The sequence below is a fragment of the Mesoplodon mirus genome, assembly GCF_964341445.2.
Source record: "Mesoplodon mirus genome assembly, chromosome: 8".
NCBI lineage: Eukaryota > Metazoa > Chordata > Mammalia > Artiodactyla > Ziphiidae > Mesoplodon > Mesoplodon mirus.
This window is the reverse complement of record NC_138984.1, coordinates 114187726-114211981: the sequence shown is the minus strand read 5'-3', so window position 1 is coordinate 114211981 and position 24256 is coordinate 114187726. Positions and strand designations below refer to the sequence as shown.

Genomic DNA, 24256 nt, shown 5'->3' with positions numbered 1-24256 from the left:
ACTAGATTTTCTTAAATAAATGTTTCTCCACTTGATGTATGCCTTTTAATGATTTTTTTAAAGCATAATTTTCAGCAGCTACATGTTTGTTTTGCTGGGGAGAGGGTCTGCTGTTGTCCTGCAGTCACTGTTGTCCAAGTCCTCCTTCTGATGAATCAGTATTAATAGTGTATATTAGGGCTTCCTTGGTGGCGCAGTGGTTGTGGGTCCGCCTGCCGATGCAGGGGACACGGGTTCGTGCCCCGGTCCGGGAGGATCCCACATGCCGCGGAGCGGCTGGGCCCGTGAGCCATGGCCGCTGGGCCTGTGTGTCCGGAGCCTGTGCTCCACAACGGGAGAGGCCGCGACAGCGAGAGGCCCGCGAACCGCAACAACAACAACAAAAACTAGAGTGTATTACAGTGAGGAGTTTCACGTAATGCTTCTCAACCACTGTTGTACCAAGGCCTCCTGGAACGCCTGGTAAACTGTGAGGTTCAGGACATACTCACAAACCTAGTTTGTGTTAAAACAGTGTCTACATTCCTGTATGGACATGTGTCAGTATAACTAGAGCTTCTTCAAAAGGAGAAGTTGTTTGTTTTGAGTACTGAGTGGGGTCAGCCTCAGCTGAAGATGTCTTATTCAGTTTGGGGTTTTTCCCACTTAGAGAGCCATTAAAGCCAGGCTGTGATTAGTGACTTAATCACAAAAGCACTCTGCTTTTTGAGTAAGGATTCCCCTGAAGTCCCTTGAGCGGTCAGGAAGCTGTTAAAAATAAATCAGTGGGTAGAGGAGAGAGGAAGTGTGAGGGATTCTGTCCATCGTGAATTTTTATTTTTTATTTTATTTTTAAATTTATTTTTAAATTTATTTATTTATTTATTTTCGGCTGCATTGGGTTTTCGTTGCTGCGCGTGGGCTTTCTCTAGTTGCGGCGAGTTGGGGATACTGTTCATTGCGGTGTACGGGCTTCTCACTGCGGTGGCTTCTCTTGTTGTGGAGCATGGGCTCTAGGTGCAGGGGCTTCAGCAGTTGTGACGCGCAGGCTCAGTAGTCACGGCTCGCGGGCTCTAGAACGCAGGCTTCAGTAGTTGTGGCGCACGGGCTTCTTTGCACCGCGGCATGTGGAATCTTCCTTGGACCAGGGCTCGAACCCACGTCCCCTGCATTGGCAGGCGGATTCTTAACTTCTGTGTCACCGGGGAAGTTCCATGAATTTTTAATTAGGTATAAAACAAAATTTTCTGCCTTTTCTGGGCTATACACTATAATTTTTCTTGGAGTTACTTTTAAACTGTGCTTTTAAGAAGAATGGTGGAGAAATGTTAGAGGGGTTCTGTATATTTTAAAGTATTTTATTTGTTTGTTTAATGAATCATGTCTTGTTTTCCTGAAAAGGAGCCTGGGACAGAATATTAGAGCTTAAGGTGAAGCAGATTCCTTGATGAATTTATAGCAGAAATGCGAACAAAGCATTCAAGCAATGATACGTAGTTGAAAAATTAAGGCTTTTATTTGCAAAAGTTTGTCCTCCTTTAAAATTTTTTGAAATACAGATTTCTGACCAAAGAGTGAGTATGACTGACTATATAATCTCCTAGAATTGAGATGAATTTAACTTTAATAAGTAAATTTTATTGTGTCTTCTTGAGTGATGCTTTTGGCTCTGGAAAACACAGCAAAAATGGAGTATTTAAGCAATGATACTTTATTATTTTTTAGTTAGAATAATTTTTAGGAATGAAATTCAGAGGTTGACCCACTCTCCTGAAGGTTACTGAGCCCTGCTCCTAACATCGCTTGAGGGAACCTGAGCTTGCACTGGCAGGAATGCCCCTCCATTCCTGCCCTCAGAGTTCTGTTCACAGGAACAGTTTTGCTCCAGTGAACCATGGCAAATGGTACTGTTAGAAAAAGCACAACTATTTGACCTAAAAAGCTTCTTGACTTTGTACTGTGCTTACTTGAATAACAGGTTTTTTAATTGGCTGATGTTAGTTTTCCTCGTACTCTTTCATTTCTTTCTAACTACTCCCTGTGAGTCTTGACTAACATAAAGTATCTTAGAAAGAGGTGACATTTTGTTCATAGCAGCCCTATTTACAATAGCCCGGAGATGGAAACAACCTAAGTGTCCATCATCGGATGAATGGATAAAGAAGATGTGGCACATATATACAATGGAATATTACTCAGCCATAAAAAGAAACGAAATTGAGCTATTTGTAATGAGGTGGATGGACCTAGAGTCTGTCATACAGAGTGAAGTAAGTCAGAAAGAGAAAGACAAATACTGTATGCTGACACATATATATGGAATTTAAGAAAAAAAAATGTCATGAAGAACCTAGGGGTAAGACAGGAATAAAGACACAGACCTACTAGAGAATGGACTTGAGGATATGGGGAGGGGGAATGGTAAGCTGTGACAAAGCGAGAGAGAGGCACGGACATATATACACTACCAAACGTAAGGTAGATAGCTAGTGGGAAGCAGCCGCATAGCACAGGGAGATCAGCTCGGTGCTTTGTGACCGCCTGGAGGGGTGGGATAGGGAGGGTGGGTGGGAGACGCAAAAGGGAGGGGATATGGGAACATAGGTATATGTATAACTGATTAAATTTGTTATAAAGCAGAAAAAAAATAAAATTAAAAACTTAAAAAAAAAAGAGGTGACATTTTAAAGGACAGTTCACTTTTCACTTACTAGTACTTCTTTTACAGGCTTAGTGGACAGTCTTGAAGACAGAAGAGAGAGGAAAAGAAATGGTGGAGGAGATGATGCATAGGGGGGCAAGGGCACAGTGGGTCCGTTATTGCAGACAGTCCTTCAGAAGGGAAGCTTGGATTGGTCAGTAACGGGAAGTACTTGTTCCCTTCATATTAGTGGAAGTGAAAGAATAAGTGTAATTAGGAGAAAATAGTGCTTCCTGCATTTCAAATTGTTTTAAAACAGGGAGCTAGAATCCGGTGATCATCACTTACATCAGCGCTTTTTTCTCATGTTATTCTTCATCTTTTACTTATCACCTACTGGACTTATTCCCAGTTCAAGGAGAAGCTTCAGAGCGTAACCCCGGGGGCCATAGCGTAATGAGTCTCATTTCTGTACAAAGCAGGTTGGAGGAGGTTTCATTAATGTGGGGTTATGAGTTACTTAATACAGCACAGTGTATCCTGGGAAGAACAACAAGTTTAGTAAAAGAAGTTGTGCCGGATAGGTATGTTCTTTACACCAGCCTTGGCAACAGATCTACGCTAAACAGGATGTTTTCTTAAAGATTTTGTTGTTGGTTGGTTTTATTCGTCATTGTTCTTTGTGCTTTGCTAACATTTATTTGATCCCCTAGTAGTCCCACGCGAGTGAGGAGACTGCGGCTCAGAGAGCAGAGCTAGTGGCGTGGTTTGAATTAGAACCCAGGCAGTGGAGGTGCAAATTCTGGTGACTTAACTCGTAACAGAGATGCGGTTAACAAAAAACGGGGTGTAGAATGGGTTATTCCTTCTCACCCAGCCTTTTAGCGAGGCCTCTTCATTCTTGAGTTCTTTCTTAATTGGTTGTCTTTCATCATCAGATACTTTTGTTTTGTTCTCACTCCCCTAAGAAAGGCTCCTGGATCCTGTATTCACAGTTTGTTTTGTGTTTGTGAAGCTTTGCCCATTTCCTTTTACTAGAATGACGTCTTGTCGGGGTATAGTGTTCTTTGAGTGTTGCCATGGAGAAGTCTGTGCCAACCTGATGCTGGCAGTGATGTGCTTTTAAATCTCCTTAGGGTACCTGAAGTATTCTTTCCTTATCGTTGAAGGTCAGTAATATAACAATAAGGAATTGAATGTATTTAATTCTGTGTCTCATCTCCCTGGAACACAGTGTTCTCGCTAAATCTGTAGATTATTTTCTCACTGTCAAGGAATTTTTTTATAACACTGAATATATTTTCAGTTACCTTAGTTGAATTTTTTACCTCAGGATACTAGTTATGCTTATGTTAGAAGGTCTGAAGTCAGTAAACTCTTTTATTTGCCTTATTCTGTTGTTGTAGTATCTCATCTTTGAGTTCTTATTTCATTGAATATTTGTTCTTTTTTAGCTGTTCTGAGGTTTGTTTCTATTTATTTTGTTGCATTATATGTTGAGTTTTTTAAGTGCTTTTTTGCGGGAGTGGGAGAGGAATGAGTGCAGCCTAAACTAAAATTTTTAAAACATATTTTAAATCATTTGCAGGAGAAGGGTATACAGAGAAGTTTCTAACGTTAAGCTTATACTAAGGCCTTTTGAGTTATAAAATGCTAAGCTACTGCTGACACCAGAAAATCTTCACAGGGTAGGAATATATAAAAGAAGTGATGGGAAAGGTTATGTGGGTGTTTGTGCTGAATGCCTTGAATTTAAGGGATCATTTGTGCTGCTGGTTTTATTTTGTCATCTTTGACAGATGTTGTCCAATGAATAAACAAGGTTAGTAGTGAAGTATATATCTAAAGCACAAGTACAATATAGGTATATGGAAATAGCAAATGAGCAGAAAAGCAAGTATTTGCCTGTAAAAGCAGATGTTTTCTGGACATCTTACATTCTTAGTTTTAGGTACCCACGGTAATTTTTTCTTTATTTTTTTCCCCCATTACAGTGTTCACAATAATGTTTCAGCTCAGAGTATTGGCTCCCAACAGGTAAGACCATATTGAGCTTCTAAAGCACTGGAACACTGTAGTTAATTATGACAAACAATAGTATTATTAGTTGAATTTTCTTAGTGGTATAATCTCGGGGGAGTTTTGTGCATTTTCGTTTTCTTATCTGTAAAATAGCTCAGTAATGTGTGACCTGTTATTTTATTCTCTAAGATGTTACAGTAGAACAGGTATAACGTTATAATGAAACATTTTCTGTCCCTGTAAATCCTGTAAAATAAATAAAATACTAATATTCACTTAGATTATTATCTATCCCAAGGATGGTATATAACATTCAAGCATTTGTTTTTTGCTCTGTTTACTATTATATCTGTTCACTATGTAGATAGTATTCCATTTTAATGTTCCATTTGGTGGTGAAGAGATCTTTTATCTAGGCAAAACAGATGATATTTATAATTTGTGTCCAAAGGCTTGGGGTGTGAGATCCACTGTGCCTGTGATTCCTTCCGTTCCCTCTGGTCCTGTGCTCGTGCAAGTTGAGAATCTTCCAAGGAGTCCTGGAGCAGACCAGCAAGACAAGAAATGGTTTGTTCACTCATTGAGCCAAAATAAAGCACTGCTTGCCCAAGGGTGTTTTGAATCCCCGGCCATACTCGTAGAGTGCTTTAAATATGATTGCAAGCAAATTATTCATATTTGTAAGCTGAAAAGAAGCACGTTATTGAGCTGTCACGTTGGGATAAGTAAGGCTGTGCATGAAGCAGGGAGACAGGCGTCTAAACGAGGCACATCAGACAGCCTCCCAACTCCGGTTAGCATGAGCTGGGAGTGGCGGTGCTTCTCTGCTGGAAAGGATTTCAGTGCTAGTCGGTAGGACCTTCTCCCAGATCCCTAAGGTTAGTGTATTCTTACACGATGCTACTGCTTTGGGTGTGTCTTCTTCATCAAAGACTGAAGATAAAGCCAAAACAGAAACGTGATTATAGTCCAGTGAAGCACAAAATACTCCATTTGGGGGGGTGGGGTGGAGAAATAATCTAAAGACAGAGAAGATACTTCATTTGTTTAGATTCCCAGGGTCTTTCTTTAGACTAATAGTAAGTGCACAAATATGGATACTTTGTGGCTTATTGGGGTTAATCAGTGGGGTTCATCGTTTCCCAAATGAATGTATGTGGCTTGGGGGCTGCTGGGGAATTATTTGATTGAATGGTCACGTCGGGTGCATCATCTGTTCAAGTTTTGTGTCTGTTTATGAAATGCACTTTGATAATTCGTAGGATTTTTTTCTTTTTCTCTTGCTCTTCGTTTGTGTAGTACCTGAACTCTCATGAGTGTCTGTGGTGATCTCACGGTTTGGGTCAGCTTTCTATGCAACCAGCTCTTCCTTCACGGTGGTGGGTCAGCAGTGGTTGGTGATTATTTTCAGTCTTTGCTACGTAATTGTTTTTCACTGTTATTTTGGCTTAACTAACTGCAAGGTGCTTTGCTTTTGATGATTGGGCATATTTTTACTTCAGTTCCAAATAACGTGATTAGTTTCAAAGACAGAGGGGATTCCACCCCCCTGTGTTTTCTGTTACCCTCTTTTTTCCCTCCCCCCATTTTCCTCTTTTTTCCCTCCCCCCGTTTTCCTCTTTTTTCCCTCTCCCCACAGTGTTTTCTGTTTTCCTCTTTCCCCCCCACCCCGTTATCCTCTTTTTTCCCTCCCCCCGTTTTCCTCTTTTTTCCCTCCCCTCCCGTTTTCCATTATCCTCTTTTTTCCCTTTCTCCTTGAGAGTGTGGTGGGGGTAGTGTGTGTGTGTGTGTGTGCGCGCATGTGAACACATGCTTAAAGTATAAACAGTGAGGGTTCTGAATGTCACATTTTAGTCTTTATTTTTTTAAGCCATTAAGAACAGTGTTTTCAGTTTCTACTGAAGATGCAGCTCCAGTCATGTTACCACCAAGTCTTATTGGCAAGGAGACATAGTGCTGAAACTTCAACTAAAAAAGAGTTCATTTAATATGTGCTTACCTCTTAGACTAATATGGAATGAGAGTCTGGTTTGTTTGCATCTGTATTATGACAGTAAATCTTTATAGTTTTCCAGTTTTAATTGGTACATATTTAAGCATTACTCAGTTCCTTTGATGCAGCCTATATAAAGAGAGAATGCTGAATCTAAGAGTATTGAATTTCAAGGAAAATGAAACATTTGGAGCTGTATGTCCTTCTTTACGTCATTGTACTGAGGCCTCCTTTGTGGAAATGGAGCAAACTGGTGACCCTCAGGCCCAGGGAGCCTCAGTGTGTGGCAGCAGGCATGGGACTGCGTACGGAGCTGGCCTGTCTCAGAGCTGATGGGCTCCCCAGCCTGAACCTAACGTGCATTCTGCGTTTCAGTCTTTGTTTCTGCGTGCGTTGATTCTTATTAATGCTTCCACATGGATATATGTAACAGTCCTCCTTTAGAAAGTGGTACGTTAATAAGATTTGGAAATGCTCCCTAGGTTTGGACAGTTGGGCAGAATAGTGGACAGTTCTATTTCTGGCAGATAACTTTTAACCAGTTTAGTCTAAACCTACTCCTGTTCAGTTCTTTAGCTTTTTCTTGCCATCTTCTAAATGACACCATTATTTCAGTGAATGATTTGGTATGTCAGTAACCTAGAATTATCCAATATTTTAAACTATCTTTTGAGAATTAATGTATTTTAAATCTATAAACTATTTATAAACAAAAACTGAATACTATTTGGAAAATCTTGCATATGTAGGGGAGAGCATAAACCTAATTTAACTTTCTAAATTTTGAGAGACCCTATATTGAAGGTTGTGAGTTTTATGGGTTAGATCTGATGAATAGCTTGTATTTCAGTTGAAGGAAAGATGATAATTTTATTGTAAAAAAAAAAAAGCTTCCAAGTTTGTTCTGAAAATGCTTTTAGCTAATTTATTTTCAGTTTCCTTAAGGAAAAAAGGTGAAGAAGATTCATGTTTTGGTTGAAGAGAATGTCTATTAGACATTTTTATAATTGGGGTGATTTTTTTTCCTTTTTAGTTATCTTAAATATGTACTGCCCTTTTTGTCACGTCACAAAACCTTGGCAAATATTTTCTTTCTACTGGAGGACTCTGATGATTTCTAACCGGAAACTGCTTGTGTGCATGTTTCACTCTCTTACTTCAATAGGCCTGTTTATAGCTGTGAGAAAAGGTATCTAAGATGCTCACTAAACTCTCCTGGAGGGGCTTAACCTCATCACATTATCTGTACCTGTTGAATTTCATTCATTATGGAAGGAACAATGTTTCTCCATTGTTAATTGGAAACATTGATGTCAAATTACATGGCCTCTGTGAGGGGAGATTTTTTTTTAATGCTCTTTCTGAATTTTGTTTCCTGGATTTCAGTTTTGTGACAGTTGATCAGGGAAATAACTTTTCACAGTTGCCATTTTCTCTGTCTGGCTTTGTCCTAATGTAGAATTGTCCTTTCAAATACTTGAATTAAGTAGATAGTAAGTATTTTTTCTTGTCTTTAGAACCTCAGACAGCATTTCTGCCTTTGATTTTGATAGCACCATCAGGGACAGATGCAGAGCGTCTTGCTGTCTGTGAGAGACCCTCTTTATTTCACTCACCTAACTGACTCTGATGGCTTATTCGTGTCTCCGTGTTGACGCGTGACTTTGTGGATTTTCCCCTTTGTCGTCCTTGAGCGTCTCACCGCACCGGTGCGTCCTTGTAGCAGCAGTGCATGCTGGTCACACAGCCTGCTTCTTTTTTACCTCTCACACCTCTTCCTGCTTCTCACTAACTGTGCTCCCCTCCCACCCAACCATCCAGGCTCCCGGCTGCCGGTGACGCTGTCAACGTGGTGAAAGCCAGTGGGACGCAAGGGCCTTGTCCGCACCCCAGCCTGCACTCAGAAACTACCCTGACTTTGTCCATGAGCACAGTGTGAAGAATGTGGGAGTCCAGCAGGACGCTCATTTTCCTGGCCCTGCAGCCATGACTGACATATGAGTGTTGAGCCTCTCAGGCCTTGGGACTCTGTTGTGCAAGTTGATGGTGTACATTTTCTAGAGTTTATAGAGGATCACATTAGGCAGATTTGCGAGAAGTTATTTTATACTGAATCACTCGTTGGGTAGTGTTGTTTGTAATTGAACTCTTCTCTGAAAGGGAAAAGGATCTGAAGATGCTGTATGCCATCAGTGATAATGACAAATATTTCTGTGTTGCAAAGGGTATGTATATCGTAATTTTGGAAAGGTTTTTCGTGATTTTAACATGTTAACACATCACTCGGGAGAAGTCTCAGGAGAAGCTTTGTGTTTATGAACGAGCTGCCCGTTATCACCCCCACCCCATGCCGTGCCAATAGATGGAGGTTAGCAGAATCAGACACTGCAATCACACACAGAAGGAAGCATGTCGAGGCCTGATGCATCGGCATCTGCTGATATTTTTATAAAACTGCTCTGATACACTATTTTTAATATTTCTGAAGTGACTCAGGCCCTAATTTCAGTTAAGTGCCTAAGATTCTATAATTTTAATTAATGTAATTTTAAATTAAGAACTTACTTTTTAATAAACACTAGTATTTTAAAATAGCAGAAGATCTAGGAATCACAGGAATGTGACTCATGTGGAGAGAGGAGTCTGAATGGTTACTTCTGCATGATGAACTGAATGACCAATGGTGAACTGAATGGTTATATTGCTACTGAATGGTTGTACAAGATGGAACATGTATTTACTTTTGTCTTTTCACTTTTCTCTTTTATCTCATGCATTTGATAGATTTCCCAGGTTTGCGAACAGCCTCGTAATATGGCCTTGTACAACCTCTAAAATAAAATGCTGAAGCCCAAACCATATCACTTGTAATACGTCATACATGCCACTTTTAATCACTCTCACCTTTTGCATACGTTACTATTTTTGGCCCTTTATGAACTTCAGAATGTAATTGTCTAAGCTCTTGGTTTAATTCATAGGGCAGATTAACTGGAGGAAGTATATTTCTGATGTAATGGGAAATGATGTAAGGGAACCATTTCTTTTGTCTTTTTAGAGTTTGAAAATTTTTAACAAAATTTTCAGGCTTTTAAACTATATATATAGTCCTTTGAAGGTGTTTTATAGTCTGAGAATTCATATACTTCAAGATAATGAAGCTTCCTTATAGACAACGTAAGCTGTTTACCGTCCTGCCCACCTCAGAGGTCAGTCTTACACATCTCTGCCAGACAAAGGTCAAGTTTCAGAGGGCCTTACTACTGGGCTCTTGGTGGCAGATACATGACAGCTTGTCAGTAGAAGACGTAAGTAAGCAGAAGTCAGTAATATTTAGGGGGTGAAATTTATAGGCAGGTTTCAATCTGAATTTATCACAGTAATAATTATTCTTTAATGCATCTAAATATGAGTAGATACACATCTTAAGTAGTCCAGCTCCCTACCTCTGCAAGTCCATCATCACAGCGTGCTTACAAATGGCCACTAATGGTACCCCTCATAATTATTTTAGACTTTACATAGCTCAGATTCTAATTGTCAACTGTTGTCACTGGTGATTTCTTTCTTAAAGGAATTTGAACCATAACATTTTAAGCACAGAAACTCCGATTTATGCCATTCAAGAAAAGATTTCGTGGGTATGACTATGATTAAGATCTTACTATTTCTGTAACAGAGGCATATTAACAACACAGCTTTCTGGTCTCTTAGAAAGTCCTAACGTTTCGCTTGTCTCACTTTAACATTAATCTTGAAGCCTGAAGGTCAAACTGCTGATACAGTGCCACATATGTGTCTTACCAGAATCTCAACTTTGGGAAATATGGAAGGATTGTCAGAGTAAAGCTCTTCCTTTTACATGGAAAGTGATCATTTCTATACTTAGAATTTAAGTTAATTGATACTGTTACATTTAAGTGATGGGAGAACCACATCACAGTTGTTCTTTGTTTGAAACCTTGTTATAAAATAGTTTATTTGTAAATTCCTGATGGTAGAAACTGGGTTGGAAGGGTGATGGGGCAAGAAGGCAGTAAAGGGTTGGGGGAGCAAAGGGCTAAGCCTGGATGGTGTAGAATCAAACTTGTCTACTTATACAAGTTCCTATGCTCCAGGATTTCATAGCAAATATTAGGAATACTTGTTGTTGCTACTGGTATTTTCAAGATGGATAATACACGTTATTTCCAGAGGTATGAAGAATTTACAGATGGCTCAACCTGAATTAAATAAACTATCACCAACCTGTTTATACTCTGCATTTTATTCTGCCTAAAGAGTCAGTGATCACACATTCTTGATTAGGGACCTAATATACCCCAGAAGCGCCTTACTTGGTTATTTACTATCCTTTTGATCCGAGGGAGCCATCAGCCTAGAATGCCAGGATCATGTGATTCAACTTCAGTGCTTTGGCTAACTTAACATAATTAATTTTAACATCTTGAATTAAGTTGGTTATGTTTCAACTGCATTTTTATAGACAGAGAAACTTACAGAAACAGCAAAGTTAGTCACTTTCACACACGAAAATACTATGCGCTGTTAAGATCATTACTTCTTTTGATGGTAAAAACACTTCCAAGGCATTTACCTATCTCTAAGTGTAATCTGACCTTTCTGATCTTGATAGGGTAATCACAGATATACTTTTAAATGAATTTACAGAGAAAAACTTTATTTGTCCTGTTATGTATATCTCTATATGTTAAAAAGCTACCAATATACAAATATTGTAATATCAGTATAATTCAAATAATTTTTTAAGGGGAGAGCTTTTTAATTAAAGTGTTGACCCAGAAAATGTTATTAGTTACAACACTTGGGTCATTCTTTATTGTTAAAATTGTCCAGGATGTAAAGGTGCCGTGTAAACATGTCAGGGTTATAAAACTGAAGTATCTCCTGAATGGAGGAGAGGGACACAGCTTATTTCATAGGATAAAACAATTAGCTGAGGGCTTCCCTGGTGGTGCAGTTGTTGGGAGTCTGCCTACCGATGCGGGGGACACGGGTTCGTGCCCCAGTCCGGGAGGATCCCACATGCTGCAGAGCGGCTGGGCCCGTGAGCCATGGCCGCTGAGCCTGCCCGTCCGGAGCCTGTGCTCCGCAACGGGAGAGGCCACAACAGTGAGAGGCCCGCGTACCGCAAAAAAGAAACAAAAAAAACAAACAAAAAAACAATTAGCTGAGTCTTAATTATGGAAGTTTCTCTTAATTACTAGATTTTTACATATTTACTTGGTTGATGTGCTAAAAAATATTTTGATTAGTAACCTTGCTTAATAACTTTCATGTGTCCTGATGTCATGTGTTTCATCTTTCCATCTTGCCAGACAGGAAGATAGATGACAGGGGTGAGCAGTTGGGGGCTGTGGTGCTTTGGGGTTTCAGGACGAAGAAGGGTTTTGTGGGAATGCCTCTGGCTTTACAGACACGAGAAGACTCATCCTCAGCTTTGACCCCGTTTACTTCCATGTGTACTCACAGCTGCTAACTGAGCAAAGTGGGAAGATGGTTGTCCCACATGAATGCAGCATGCTCTGATGGTGGGGTAGTCATTGTTTGAACCATGATGCTTTAACTGCCTTGGTCAGAGCAGACCCTTCACTTGTAAATCATCGTTAATTGCTTGGAAACACCATGATTTTTTTTGTGTTAGGCTTTGAGTACTGGGTTTGAAAATAATATCACATTGCGTTAATTTATTTTATATCTTTGGTATATAGGACTTGTATGATTTGCAAGAATAAAATCATCTTGCGCTAATGACATTTAATCTCTTTACCCCCACATGCCTCTTATATTTTAATACACATTATACCACACTGTCAGTTGTACCTTGCTTCCAGGATTGTTGCGAATGCTTGCCTGTGAGATGCTTCTACGTAAGGGATAGAATTTGAAGATACTTCTGTGGTGGGGAAACCCCTCTCTCCATGTGCGTCTGTCTCATGCATAAAATGTGACTTGTCAGATGTTTTCTAGATGTTATGAACCGTGTGAATTTAGGTATGGTATTCTTCCTCAGCTCCCCCTTTTCAAGAACATAAAAATTTCTCCTCCTCTTTTCTTATAAATTACCTTTTACTTTAGTCACATGAAATCATTGTGAGAATTTTGTCTTGCTCAGCTGACATTTACTGTGGTGGTAAAGATACTAGGACACAGACATGTGGAAGATGTGTTACGTAACTTCATCTCATTCTTCAGTTCTTTTTTTTTTTTTAAACTTTTCTCTTGTTCATCTACTCTTTATGTCTTTTTTGGGGGGGGCGGGGGGGCCTCATCACACGGCTTACAGGATCTTAGTTCCCCGACCAGGGTTTGAACCTGCTCCCTTGGCGGTGAACGTGCAGAGTCCTAACCCCTGGACTGCCAAGGAATTCCCTCTTGACCTTTTTTGCTAATTTGTAATATACTAGCTGCTTTGAGCTTTTTGCGTTCATGGGGAGGATCATAATATTAGCCTCAGAGGATTCGTGAATTAGCAAAGAGAAAATTTCAAAAGAAATTTAGGAAAGGAAAGAATATTTCTGTGGCTTTTAAAGTGATACATTTTAATATTTATGCTGAAATGGAAAAACAAGTGTTTCTGCTTTTCCTGAAGGAATTGTTCTCACAGACTTTGTTTTTAGATGATTACTTAAGCCCCTGTGCTCCTAAGAACAAGCTGTGGCCTTAATTCTAGGTGAAGGTGCTTGAGTGAACTTTTTCCATGTTGTCCCTGACAGCTGGCCAGCACTCTGTTTACGCTGGCCTGGAGGAGGGATACCCGGCCTGGAACACAGCATTCTCCAGGGAGTGTGACTGAGCCTCCCTCGGTGCGGTAATAAACCTGTACCTCCTCCTCTTGAAAACAGGTTCAGCAGCTGCAGACCTCATTTCTCGCTGTTGAAGGAATTCTTGTTTGTTTATTTTTAACTAATTTTAATAAAGCAAAAAGAAATGAGATACATACCAGGGTATGGTTAGGATTTGTGAGAAGTTGCAGATTTCTTAATAAAGGTTTGGTCTACAGACACGACTGATTATTGTTAATATTAAATGAAAAATATTTTAAATTACTAGGTGTGGAGTAAAAGAAAAGAATGAAAGATAAAAGATGATACTAGGAAGAGAAATGCTGGCTTGATTTTTCTTGTGGAACTAGTTAGAGGGGTATCCAGAGAAACCATGGAAACATCCCAGCATGTAAAGTACCACTAGAATGTATATTATTACACAGAAGAGTTTCTTATAACAAAGTTATGTTTGTAGCCCAGTCACTAGCTTCAGTGATTATTTAATTGCAGACTTGCTAAGAGTTTGAAGATAAGACCCACTTTTAACAACTGGTATTATTAATTCTTTCTGGCTGGGGAGCAACTTCTTTCTTCCAGCAGAGCCCTTGGAAGCCTTTAGAAAGACCTGGGAAGATTTGGTACCGTGGGGTGTGCAGGTTATCCCTGTGGCTGGAATAGCAGTGACCAGTATTCGCGTAGGTTGGAAAGGCATCAACTGGCCGTCTGAGGAGTTTGGATTTGGTGAAGAGGCCTGGGGCAATTATTGCAAGGTTTTAAGTGAAAGAGCTTGAGAATCTTGTATCCATATCTCCTTTTTTGATTCACCTCATTGTTTGCTGAATATCTACCAGAGTACCTCCTTCTTTCTCGCTTCCTTACACAGTCACTTACAATTACTCCTTTGCATGGATCCTCAAATCTCAAATTTCTTGGCCCTTCTGCTATGGTACACATCTAGTTAAATTCTGGATTTAATCCTGGATAAATCCAACTCTGTCTGCTGTGCATATAGATGGTAAATGTGAAATGCAATATCGTTAAACAGTCTTTATTTTTTTTAAGATTTATTATTTCTATTTATTTTTGGCTGTGTCGGGTCTTAGTTGCGGCACGTGGAATCTTTCGTTGTGGCGTGTGGGCTCTTCTCTAGTTGTGGCATGCAGGTTTTCCCTCTCTAGTTGTGGCTCGCAGGCTCCAGCGTGCGTGGGCTCAGTAGTTGCGGCACGCAGGCTCAGTAGTTGTGGCGCATGGGCTTAGTTGCTCCATGGCGTGTGAGTTCTTAGTTCCCTGACCAGGGGTCGAACCCTTGTGCCCTGCATTGTAAGGCGGATTCTTTACCACTGAACCACCAGGGAAGTCCCTAAACGGTCTTACTTTAAATGTTGGCCATTGAGCTCAAGTTGGGCCTTCAGTGGCGCCTGAAATCCTGTCACGTTTCCTTAATCTGTTGACTTTCCCACTCTGCCGGCAGTGGTTTCTCCTCTTTCAAACCCCAGCCATCCCCTCGCCTCTCACTCCTCACTCCTCAGCCTCAGGTCTCTCCCTGGCTTCCTGGGTCACCGAGAAGACAAGTGATGAGACGCGATCTGCTGTACCCTCCCGCCGCCCGATCGGTTAACCGCTCTTGGGCATCTGTACTCGGCCCCCCACCTGTGCCCGAGGTGAACCGGCCCCGGCGAGGCCCCGTGGTCTGTCTCGTGCCCTCCTGGAGATTCTGCTCGCAGGGCAGCGTGAGACCCTCTGGCCTAGGTCCCAGAGCCTTGTCCTTGTCTTGACCCCTGTGTCTCCTCATCAGCCGGCAAGTCCTGTCAGTTCTGGCTTCACAGCACATCCAGAAGCAGCTTGTCGCCGTCTCTGCTGCGCCCCCCCCCATTCCACTTTCCTCTTACCTGCTGGACCCCCGCCGCCCTTGCCTCCTTCCTGTCTCATGTCCGCCCCCCGCCCCCGCCGGCAGCCGCGGCGCTGGTGGCTGAGACCAGTCACGCCCCGCCTCTGCACACTCCAGACCCCTAGTCCACACACTGACAGAAACGTGCTTTTCCCACTCCTTGACTGTGCTCACTCTCCTCCAAAGACTTGCTCAGCCGCACCCAGCGCATCCCATGTCTGGGCCTTTGCCCTCCTCCGCTGCCTGCATGGTCCTCCTCGATCGCCTGTGGTTCATTCTGACACCTTCAGGCTTCCTGTCAGAGTACTCTCCTGACCTCTCTGTCCCAGTCTCCTTGTCCCCCTTACCTTGCTTCACATTTTTCTCACCTCACTTCATTTTCCATGCATGGTTACTTGTTTGTCGTCTTTATATCCTTCAGTAGAATGTCAGCTCCATCCGGGGACAGCACTTGATGTACGTCTCCCTGCCCGGAGCAGTCCCGGGCTCAGTGCTCCAGAAACGGTAGTTGATGAATGCTGAGCTCATCTTGGCAAGCTGGATGGTACAGAGATCGTCCAAATGCTGTCCCTGGCTTCCAGAAGTTTACTCCAGGTGTGGAGAAGGGCAGTTTTACAATTACAGGTACAAGTGCTAAGTCGTTAGGTAGGGTAGCAAGCAGGGTCATAGAAAGTAGCCGAGGTTGAAGCTAGAGAAGGCTTCCTGACATTTGCATCAGATTTCGAGGGACAGGTAGAGTCAGGAGCCCTGGATGGGTGAATCATTATGGACCAGAGGGCTGCAGCAAAAGAAAATTGTAAAGTAGCCAAGGGCAAGGTGCAGTTGAGGAGTGATGCACGGGGTTGAGTAATGCGCATAGAGTTCATGAGGATGTTCAGTAATAACGGCAAGCAGACATGTGAGCGCTTCTGTGCCGGGCCTTGTCCTGGAGGTGTCGCGGTTACCGCTTACTGGAGCACGTCCTCTGATCCTCATAGGAATCTGTAAAGTGTTTAGGTCAGTGAAGAGAGAGAAGAGTATGTGCCTTCTCCAAAGCCACACTGCTAGTACATGGTAAGGCTGGGCTTCAGACTCAGACAGCTTGCTCCTAGAGCCCAGACTGATGTCTGCTATGCTGACTCCATAACACTGAAAAGCTGGGTGAGGCCTCCACTGCTTTAGAAGGAGGACTCTGGCGGCAAGGAAGAACGAATGTCAGTTGGTGGAGGACTGGGGTCATTAAAATATGCTGCATCCATACTGTAATTTTTAAGGAACGAGGAAAATCTACACGAGCTGCTTATTGGAGTCTTGTCAGTGCGACACTGTTGAGTTACAAACTCAAGTGAAGTGTCTGTGTGAGGTATGTCCCCATTTTTGTGAAAGCCACCAAGCCATGTATCTATTTATAAGTGAACAGAAAATGGACCTGGATAAACAGTGAATTTTCAGAGAGTGGGGATAAGGGAGACATTGCATGTACTACGTTAAATAAGTAAATACGGATTAAAATGCCCTAAAGTATAGTGGAGAACAAGACAGATGGCTTCAGTTCATGCAGGTAAGTGTCCCTGGAAAGGAAGGAGATGGACAGACATGATAATGTCCTTACACGTCCCTTTGTGCATTTGTGAGGATCGCACGTGTCCTGGGTTGTTGCCAGGAGCCACAGAGTGAAACTGTAACGTGTAACTGTGTGTTTGAAGGCTTCAGCACATTCACACAGGTGCTACAGCCGTCAGCACTCTTCAAATCTCAGGACTTTGCATCATCCCCCAAGGAAATGCCTCACCTGTTAACAGTCTACCCACTGCCTCACCCCGCGGGCCTGCAGACACCGATCTGCTTTCTGTCTCTGCGGACTTGCTCATTCTGGACGTTTCCTGGAGGTAGAATTGTACAATATGTGACCTCCTGTGTCTGGCTTCTTTCACTGAGAACAGTGTTTTCAGGATTCGTCCGTGTTGTAGCCTGTATCAGTATTTGATTCCTTTTAATGGCTCAATGAATTCCCTTGTATGATATACAGCATTTTGTTGGTCCATCAGTTGGTGGACATTTGGGTTTCTGCTTTTTGGCTGCTGTGAATATTCACGTACACGTTTTTCTTTTTTTATGAACATGTGTGTTCATTCATTTTGGGCATATATATACATAGGAGTGGAATTGCCCGGTCATATGGTAACTACGTTTAACTATGTTTAACTGCCAGATTGTTTTCCGAAGCAGCTGTACCAGTTTACATGTCCACCAACAGTTGTATCTTGTCATTTTCATGATAGCCATCCTAGTTGTTGTGAGGGTGGTGTATCCATTGTGGCTTTGATTTGCATTTTCAGGAGGCTAATGATGTTGGATTTTTTATAAACATATTGGCCATTTGTGTATCTTCTTTGAAGACATGTCTATACATATCCTTGCCCATTTTTACATTGGGTATAATCTCATTTCTGTATCTGTAGCATCTGAAATTCTGTCTCCTTTTTAAAAATTAATTATTTTTGGCTGCATTTGGTCTCCGTTGCTGCATGCAGGCTTTCTCTAGTTGCAGCAAGCGGGGGCTACTCTTCGTAGTGGTGTGTGGGCGTCTCATTGCGGTGGCTTCTCTTGTTGCGGAGCACAGGCTCTAGGCACGCGGGCTTCAGTAGTTGTGGCACGCGGGCTCAGTAGTTGTGGCATGCGGACTCAGTAGTTGTGGCTTGCTTGTAGGCTCTAGAGCACTGGCTCAGTAGTTGTGGTGCACGGGCTTAGTTGCTCCGCGGCATGTGGGATCTTCCTGGACCAGGGCTGGAACCTGTGTCCCCTGCACTGGCAGGCGGATTCTTAACCACTGCGCCACCGTGGAAGTCCTCTGTCTCCTTTGTTGTTTGTGGGTTCTTTTCTGGAGGCGAATCTGTTTATCAAGTCTTTTCAAATAACTAATGTTTTACTTAAATTTTCTGGTGCATTGTCTTTGTGAGGTGGAATGTGTGGCATGAAAGTAAGGCACCGTGACACTTACATGAAACAAGTCTTCAAGTTGTGAACAGCTCTTGTACCAGGACAACTAGTATTTGTCTGTTTTAGAGAGAAAAAGTAAAAAGTAAGTTTTGTAGTTTACAGAAGATGGGATGCTCAGGGGTGAATTACTGATTTTATCAAATTGTATTTTTTAAAATTCTGTCTGTTGAATATTGCTTATTTGTAGATTGTAGTCCCATGTCTGTTTGTGAGTTGCAGCAGGACAGTTAAATAAATCTCTCTGGATGAAGGGCAGTGAGAATGTTCCGTTCGAATGACGTACGTATTTCCCTCGGGAAGACAAGATAACGCACAGTGAGTCTGTTCAGGCAGTCACTGAGTGCTGGGTGCCAGACTCACAGGTGTCTCCTTCCTGTCGCTGTGTAATGAGTTACCTGGAAACACAGAGATAAAAATCCTCAGGTGGTTTTTGCAGACAGGCGTCAGTCAGGAGAGGTATTTTATCTGAAGTGACCTCTGAAAATTTCAGTAACAGCAGCACACAAGCAACCTTGAGATGAACCACAGCCTGTCCTAGAAGGCGGGGTGTGATGGGTGAGTGAGGAAAGATGGTTCACTCTTAGAATCTTTGTGACTCAAATGTGTCAACCATGGTTTTCACAGAAGATGAGAAACAAAGGAGTCCTGTTGTCTTCTTGGCTTTGTTTTGAGACAGAGTGATTGAAAGAGAAACGCTTGCTGACACCACTCACAACAGATGTCCTTCCTTTAATACCCCTCCCCTTGCTTACACATTCTGCGCCCGCCCCATTTAGCTTGAAGCAGATGGTGGCTCAAGGGCACGCGTGGAATGCGTGGTCTCTGTGTCTCCTGGCCTGGCGGGGGCGTGCTCACACAGCGAAAAGGTCGCAGGCCCCCTGTTTTCTGCCCTTTCTCCTCCCCAGCACTAGCCGCTTAAAGTTGGGTGGTTTTGGATTGTTCAGTGCTGCTTCGAATAGCTCCTGAATGACCATTTGCGATTTCATTAGGGTTTCCGCTCTTGTTAAATCGTAGTCTCCATACCGGGTACGTATGAAAGTTAGTAGCTCCGTTATTCAGTGACTAGTTGTTGAGTGCCTGCTGTATACAGGCGCTGTCCTGTGTTCTGGAAAACAGTGGTGAGCAAGACGTAAGTTCCTCCTCTCACGGCACCTACATTCTAGTGAAGGAGACCGACAGTAAATATACAGACAGGGAAAGGAGCTGTGGTTTCCATAGTAGTAGATGCTGCGAAGAAAATAAGGAAGTGTCAGTGCAAGCGACTGCAGGGTGAGGGGCAGGCGGGCCTCTGAGGAGACGCTTCCATTGAGGTCTGCATGGCATGAGGGTCAGCCGTACAGAGGAGGAGGAATGTGTCGGGAGAACCAACAGCTGGTACAGGGGCCTTTGAGTTGACTTCTGAGGGTAGGAAGAAAGCCATGTGGATGGAGCGTAAGTAAAAGGAAGATGTGGGTACGATAAGGGTCCTGAGGGCACTAGGCAGGGGCCCAGTCAGGTGGGCCTTGCATTCCAGGGGCAGTGATTAGGGTTTTATTCTAAGTGCCTTGGGGAGCCTGTGGTGGGTCTCAAGTAAGGGAGCAGCGTGTCCTGTACACTCTTTCCGAACGTGACTTTGTTGTATGGAAGATACAGGGCAAGTGTGGACTTTTGTTCCTGACCAGCTGAGAGTAAGTTTCAGAGATTGTGAGCCCACACATCCAAATTCTCAGCAGGTATTTTTTTTAAGAACAGTAACATTCTTGTACTGTGTACGAGGCACTTACCACATGCATCCAGGGAATCAGATGTAATATAGTACTGTTACCTAATATATGCCGTCCACATTCAGTTTTCCTGGTTGTCCTAATCCTGTCTTTTAGCGCAGCTTCTTTGGTCCAACTCAGGATTCCACGTTAGCCTTTTGCTGTTTCTTGAGTGTCTCGGTCTGCAGCAGCTCCTTGCCTTCTCTTTACCTTTCATAACATTTGCATTCCTAAATAGCGCGGGTTTATTGTTTCATAGAATGTCCCTAATTTGGATTTAAGTGATTGTTTCCTCGCTATTCAAGTTACGCATTTTTGGCAAGAAAAATATGTATCTGTATGCGTCTGTCCAGACACCACGTGTCTATAGTGCATCATGTCAAAGGGTACCTGGCGTCACTTGTCCGTTACTGGTCGGGTTAACTTTACTTGGTTAAAGTGATGTCCATCTTGTTTTCCCACTATGTAAGTTATCTTTTTTTGGCAATTGAAAAAAATATCAGGTACTTTGTGTAAAGTTATCTTCTTATGTAATTGAAAAAATATCAGATACTTTGTTTAAATATTCTGTCTCCCAACAAACTTTCACCTAATGGAGAAAATTAGTTGTTACTTAACGATTGTTCCAAAATATGCTAACCATCATTCTAAGCTGGTTAGTTGTTATTCTACAGAGAGAACTTCTGCTTAGACACATGGATTCATGAACGCTCTTATTCAGTTTCAATTCAATGTATTATGTAGTCCATGACCATTGTTATTTCTTTTGATGGTCAGAACTGTCCCAGATTTGACCAATGAGAACCCTGTCAGACTGAATCCTGTACCTCTTAACGTGTGCTCCCACTTTTCAACCACTTTCTTTTCGGCCTAAGGGTTTCCCTATTCTTCTTGTACTTTCCTTCCCTTAGCCCTGAAGTCAGCCATTTCTTTAAGAGCCCCAATTCCTTTAAGTTAAAATGGTATTTGGGAACCAAGATCTGGGCACTACTTATGTTCATTGCTGCTGTAAACGTCATTATCCAGTGGATAGAGTTTAAAAATTGGTGTTTATGTTTAAATCACAAGTTCATACAGATACTCTAATTCCAGTCCAATACCTAGGTTTCTTCAGCCCCCCCGCCCACCCCCGTTCTTTATTTCCATTTCCCTTCTCTCCTGGTGGGAAACCTAACTCCCAACAGCATTCATATCTCCATATCTGCCCACTGGTGTAACGTATGCTCAGTAGTTTCAGAATGGCTCTATCCGTACCGTCGTCAACAACAAACCTACTAAGTGATGTTCAGTATTTCTTCACTTCTTCCTCCTTATGCTGCGAGTAAATAGGTGAAGTACAGTGCTTAAAATCCACTTGGATGAATTCCTTCTTTCTCCCTGTGATTACGGCATTCCTTCTTGGTAAACACATCTTAATTTTTCTAGGTATTGCGGTACTCCCCTTCACTGGAGGTGAAGTGTATTTTTCTTGCAGCTTTATTGACATACACTGATGCACAATAAAATACATTTGTTGAACGTGTTTGATAAGTTTTGGCTCACACAGGCCTGTGACAGCCGCACCGTGAGCAAGATTAATGATGGATATGTTCAGTGTGGTGTCGCTTACATCTCTCTTTTTATGAGCATACTTTTGTATGTTTGAGTCATTTGCATATTCTTTTCTGTGAATTGACTGACTGTTCTTATCTGTAGTGTCCCCTCCCCACCTTTTAAAACAGGGCTGTTGGCCTTTTCCTTCTCTATTTTTAAGAGGTTTTCAATGTCTATTAGGGATATTAACTCTATAATATCAGTCACTCAGAAAATATTAATTGCAAATATATTTTCAGTTTGTCATTTGTCCTTTTACTTTGCTTTTAGTAAGTTTAAAATTTTTATATAAGTGAATCTATCCGTCTTTTTGTGTAATAGTTTCTGGATTTTAATAGTCAGGAAGGTTTTTCCCACTGTCACAGTTTAGAGGAATTCAGCCATTTTTGCTGAATTAGGGTTAGGGCTGCGCTTGTATGGTTTCATTTTTCTTATATTTGAATCTCAGATCCACTTAGAATTACCTCATTTTAAGGTGTGAATAATGAATCTGTTGTATTCATTTCTAGATGGCTTTCCAGTTGTGTTAACACTGGTTTTTAAAAATTTTATCATGGTGCTGGGACAACTGGATCTCCACATACAAAAGAATGAATTGGACCCCTACCTCACATCATATAAACAATGAACTCCAGATGGATCGTAAACCGAAAATTAATAGCTAGAACTATAAAAGTCTTAGAGGAAAACATAGGAGCAAATCTTTGTGACCATGGATCTAGCAGAGGTTTTTTTAGATATGATATCAGAAGCACATGTGACAAAAGAAAAAATACATTGAAATTCATCAAACATTAAAACATCCTTGATGTTTCAAAGGATGTCATCAAGAAAATGAAGAACAACCCATGGAATGGGAGAAAATCTTTGCAGCTTCTCCTGAGTTCTGTGGAATGACTTGGGTTTTTTCTAGGCTTTTCCTGCTCCTAGAGAGGGTTTAGCTTTCTACAGTCTTTCTAATCAGTGACCACTTGCTCATGTGTTCCACTACCTTCATATTTTTTTCTCTTGCCTTTTTGTGTTCCTTATGCGTGATTTGTATCCTTACACTGTCACTTTAGACTGGTTTTGTGAGAAAGCGGGAGTAAATCTTGCATGTTCCGTTGGCAGTGTTTAATCCCGCATGGATGTCTTTTGGAGAATTTCTAGTCACATCTCCTCTAATACTGCCCCTCTTCCGTTATCTCTTTCCCATCTGCAGTGTCTATTAAATGTATGTTGCAGCTTTCAATCTATGTTGGTCTCTGTATTTCCTGTCTTTCATATTTGCCATGTCTTTATATCTAGAGCCTTCTTGGTGGTTTTCTTAATTTTTATCTTCTTTAACTGTCTAGTCTGCTGTGTCCCCTCTGCTGAATGTTTAATTAACGACTCATTTAGTTTCTCATTTCTTAGAATCTACTGTTACAGTTTCATAAGCTCCTTCCCTGTTTTATTGATTCTGTCCTTCCTTTATGTCTTTCAGCACATTTAATATACTTACTTTAAACTCCTTTTTAGATTATACTATTCTTTCTACTTCCTCAGCTGTAAATGCTCCTGTTTCTTGGGTTCCTTTGGTTGTCTTAGCATCAAATTTCATTGCATGCTTTGTAATTTTTGGTTTGTGAGTTCAGCTTGCCTTGTTTTCTTTCAGGGGGGTTTCTTCTTTTCTTCTTCCCATGCTCACCCTTTCCTGTAAGGCAGTTCTGAAGTTGCCCCAGCCTGCCTTTTTGAAATTCTCAGCTCCAAAGAAGGTCTTGCAGTAGGGTCTTTCAGAGAAGCTGCCTCCAGTACTGACCAGCATGTGGTGCTTTTGATTGTCAGTTGCACAGATACTTCTAATTCTTCCCTTCATGGCAGACAAGCACTTTCTTTTCATTTGAAATTGGAGTAGTGACTTGAGCTTTGTCACCTCTGTGCCTGTCTAGAAGATAAGTCCCGGGTCTCACAGGGTGAGTTTGTTCACTGCCTCACAGGAGCAATCTCAGGTTTCATTTCCTCCAGGGAGTTGGATCATTGACCCCGGTGCCTGCTCCCCCTCTGAGCTCCCTGAGTTCCTCCTGGCTCGAGCCCCAGTTCACTGCTGGGGGTTTATCACTGTTGTGTTTGGAAATGGCGGAATCCTCTGCTTTAGTTTTCTGATATTAATTACTTTATTCCTCTATTCAAGGTCAGCTCCTCCCTTTCTAGCCCATCCTTTGTATGTATAAAGACCGTCCTATTTTTAGTAACTGAAGCATGTTTTAAGTTACAGAAAGTCTCCAGTTCTAATCTTACACCCAATTTAAAGATTTCCCCTTCCCCCCCCATACGTGGGGTGGAGGCGGTTTCTTCTTTTAACCTTCACTTTTTCCCACTTGTTCTTGTGCTTACTTTCAGGGTTGAGGAAGAAGAAAGAGGAAAGGGGCAAAGTCTGATGTGAATGATGCTGTTGTAATCCAGCTATATTCATGGCATAAATATAAGTGCCAGTTCTTTTGTGCTACACGTTGTATGTTTTTTCAGAGGCCCTCATAAAACCCATCACTTCCCCAGAATAGGTCATATACTTCATATTTCACTTTTTGCAGCTCTTTCCCTCCCTCGTATCCTGGGCTCATCACTTTCCGGTGAATACGCTTTTATTGCTTGAGTCATCTTACCCTCAGA

The 24256-nt window shown here is 41.8% G+C and overlaps 1 protein-coding gene across 2 annotated transcripts in view; it reads left to right on the top strand.

Moving 5' to 3' along the window:
- The window catches only part of EPB41L5 (erythrocyte membrane protein band 4.1 like 5), a 146623-nt gene that overhangs the window by 58188 nt on the left and 64179 nt on the right, over positions 1 to 24256 (top strand). For both annotated transcript variants that reach the window (XM_082630346.1, XM_082630345.1), the window contains exons 15-16: positions 4615 to 4657; positions 5094 to 5209. In XM_082630346.1, coding sequence (XP_082486472.1) covers positions 4615 to 4657; positions 5094 to 5209 — 159 coding nt within the window. The remainder of the gene's footprint in view (positions 1 to 4614; positions 4658 to 5093; positions 5210 to 24256) is intronic.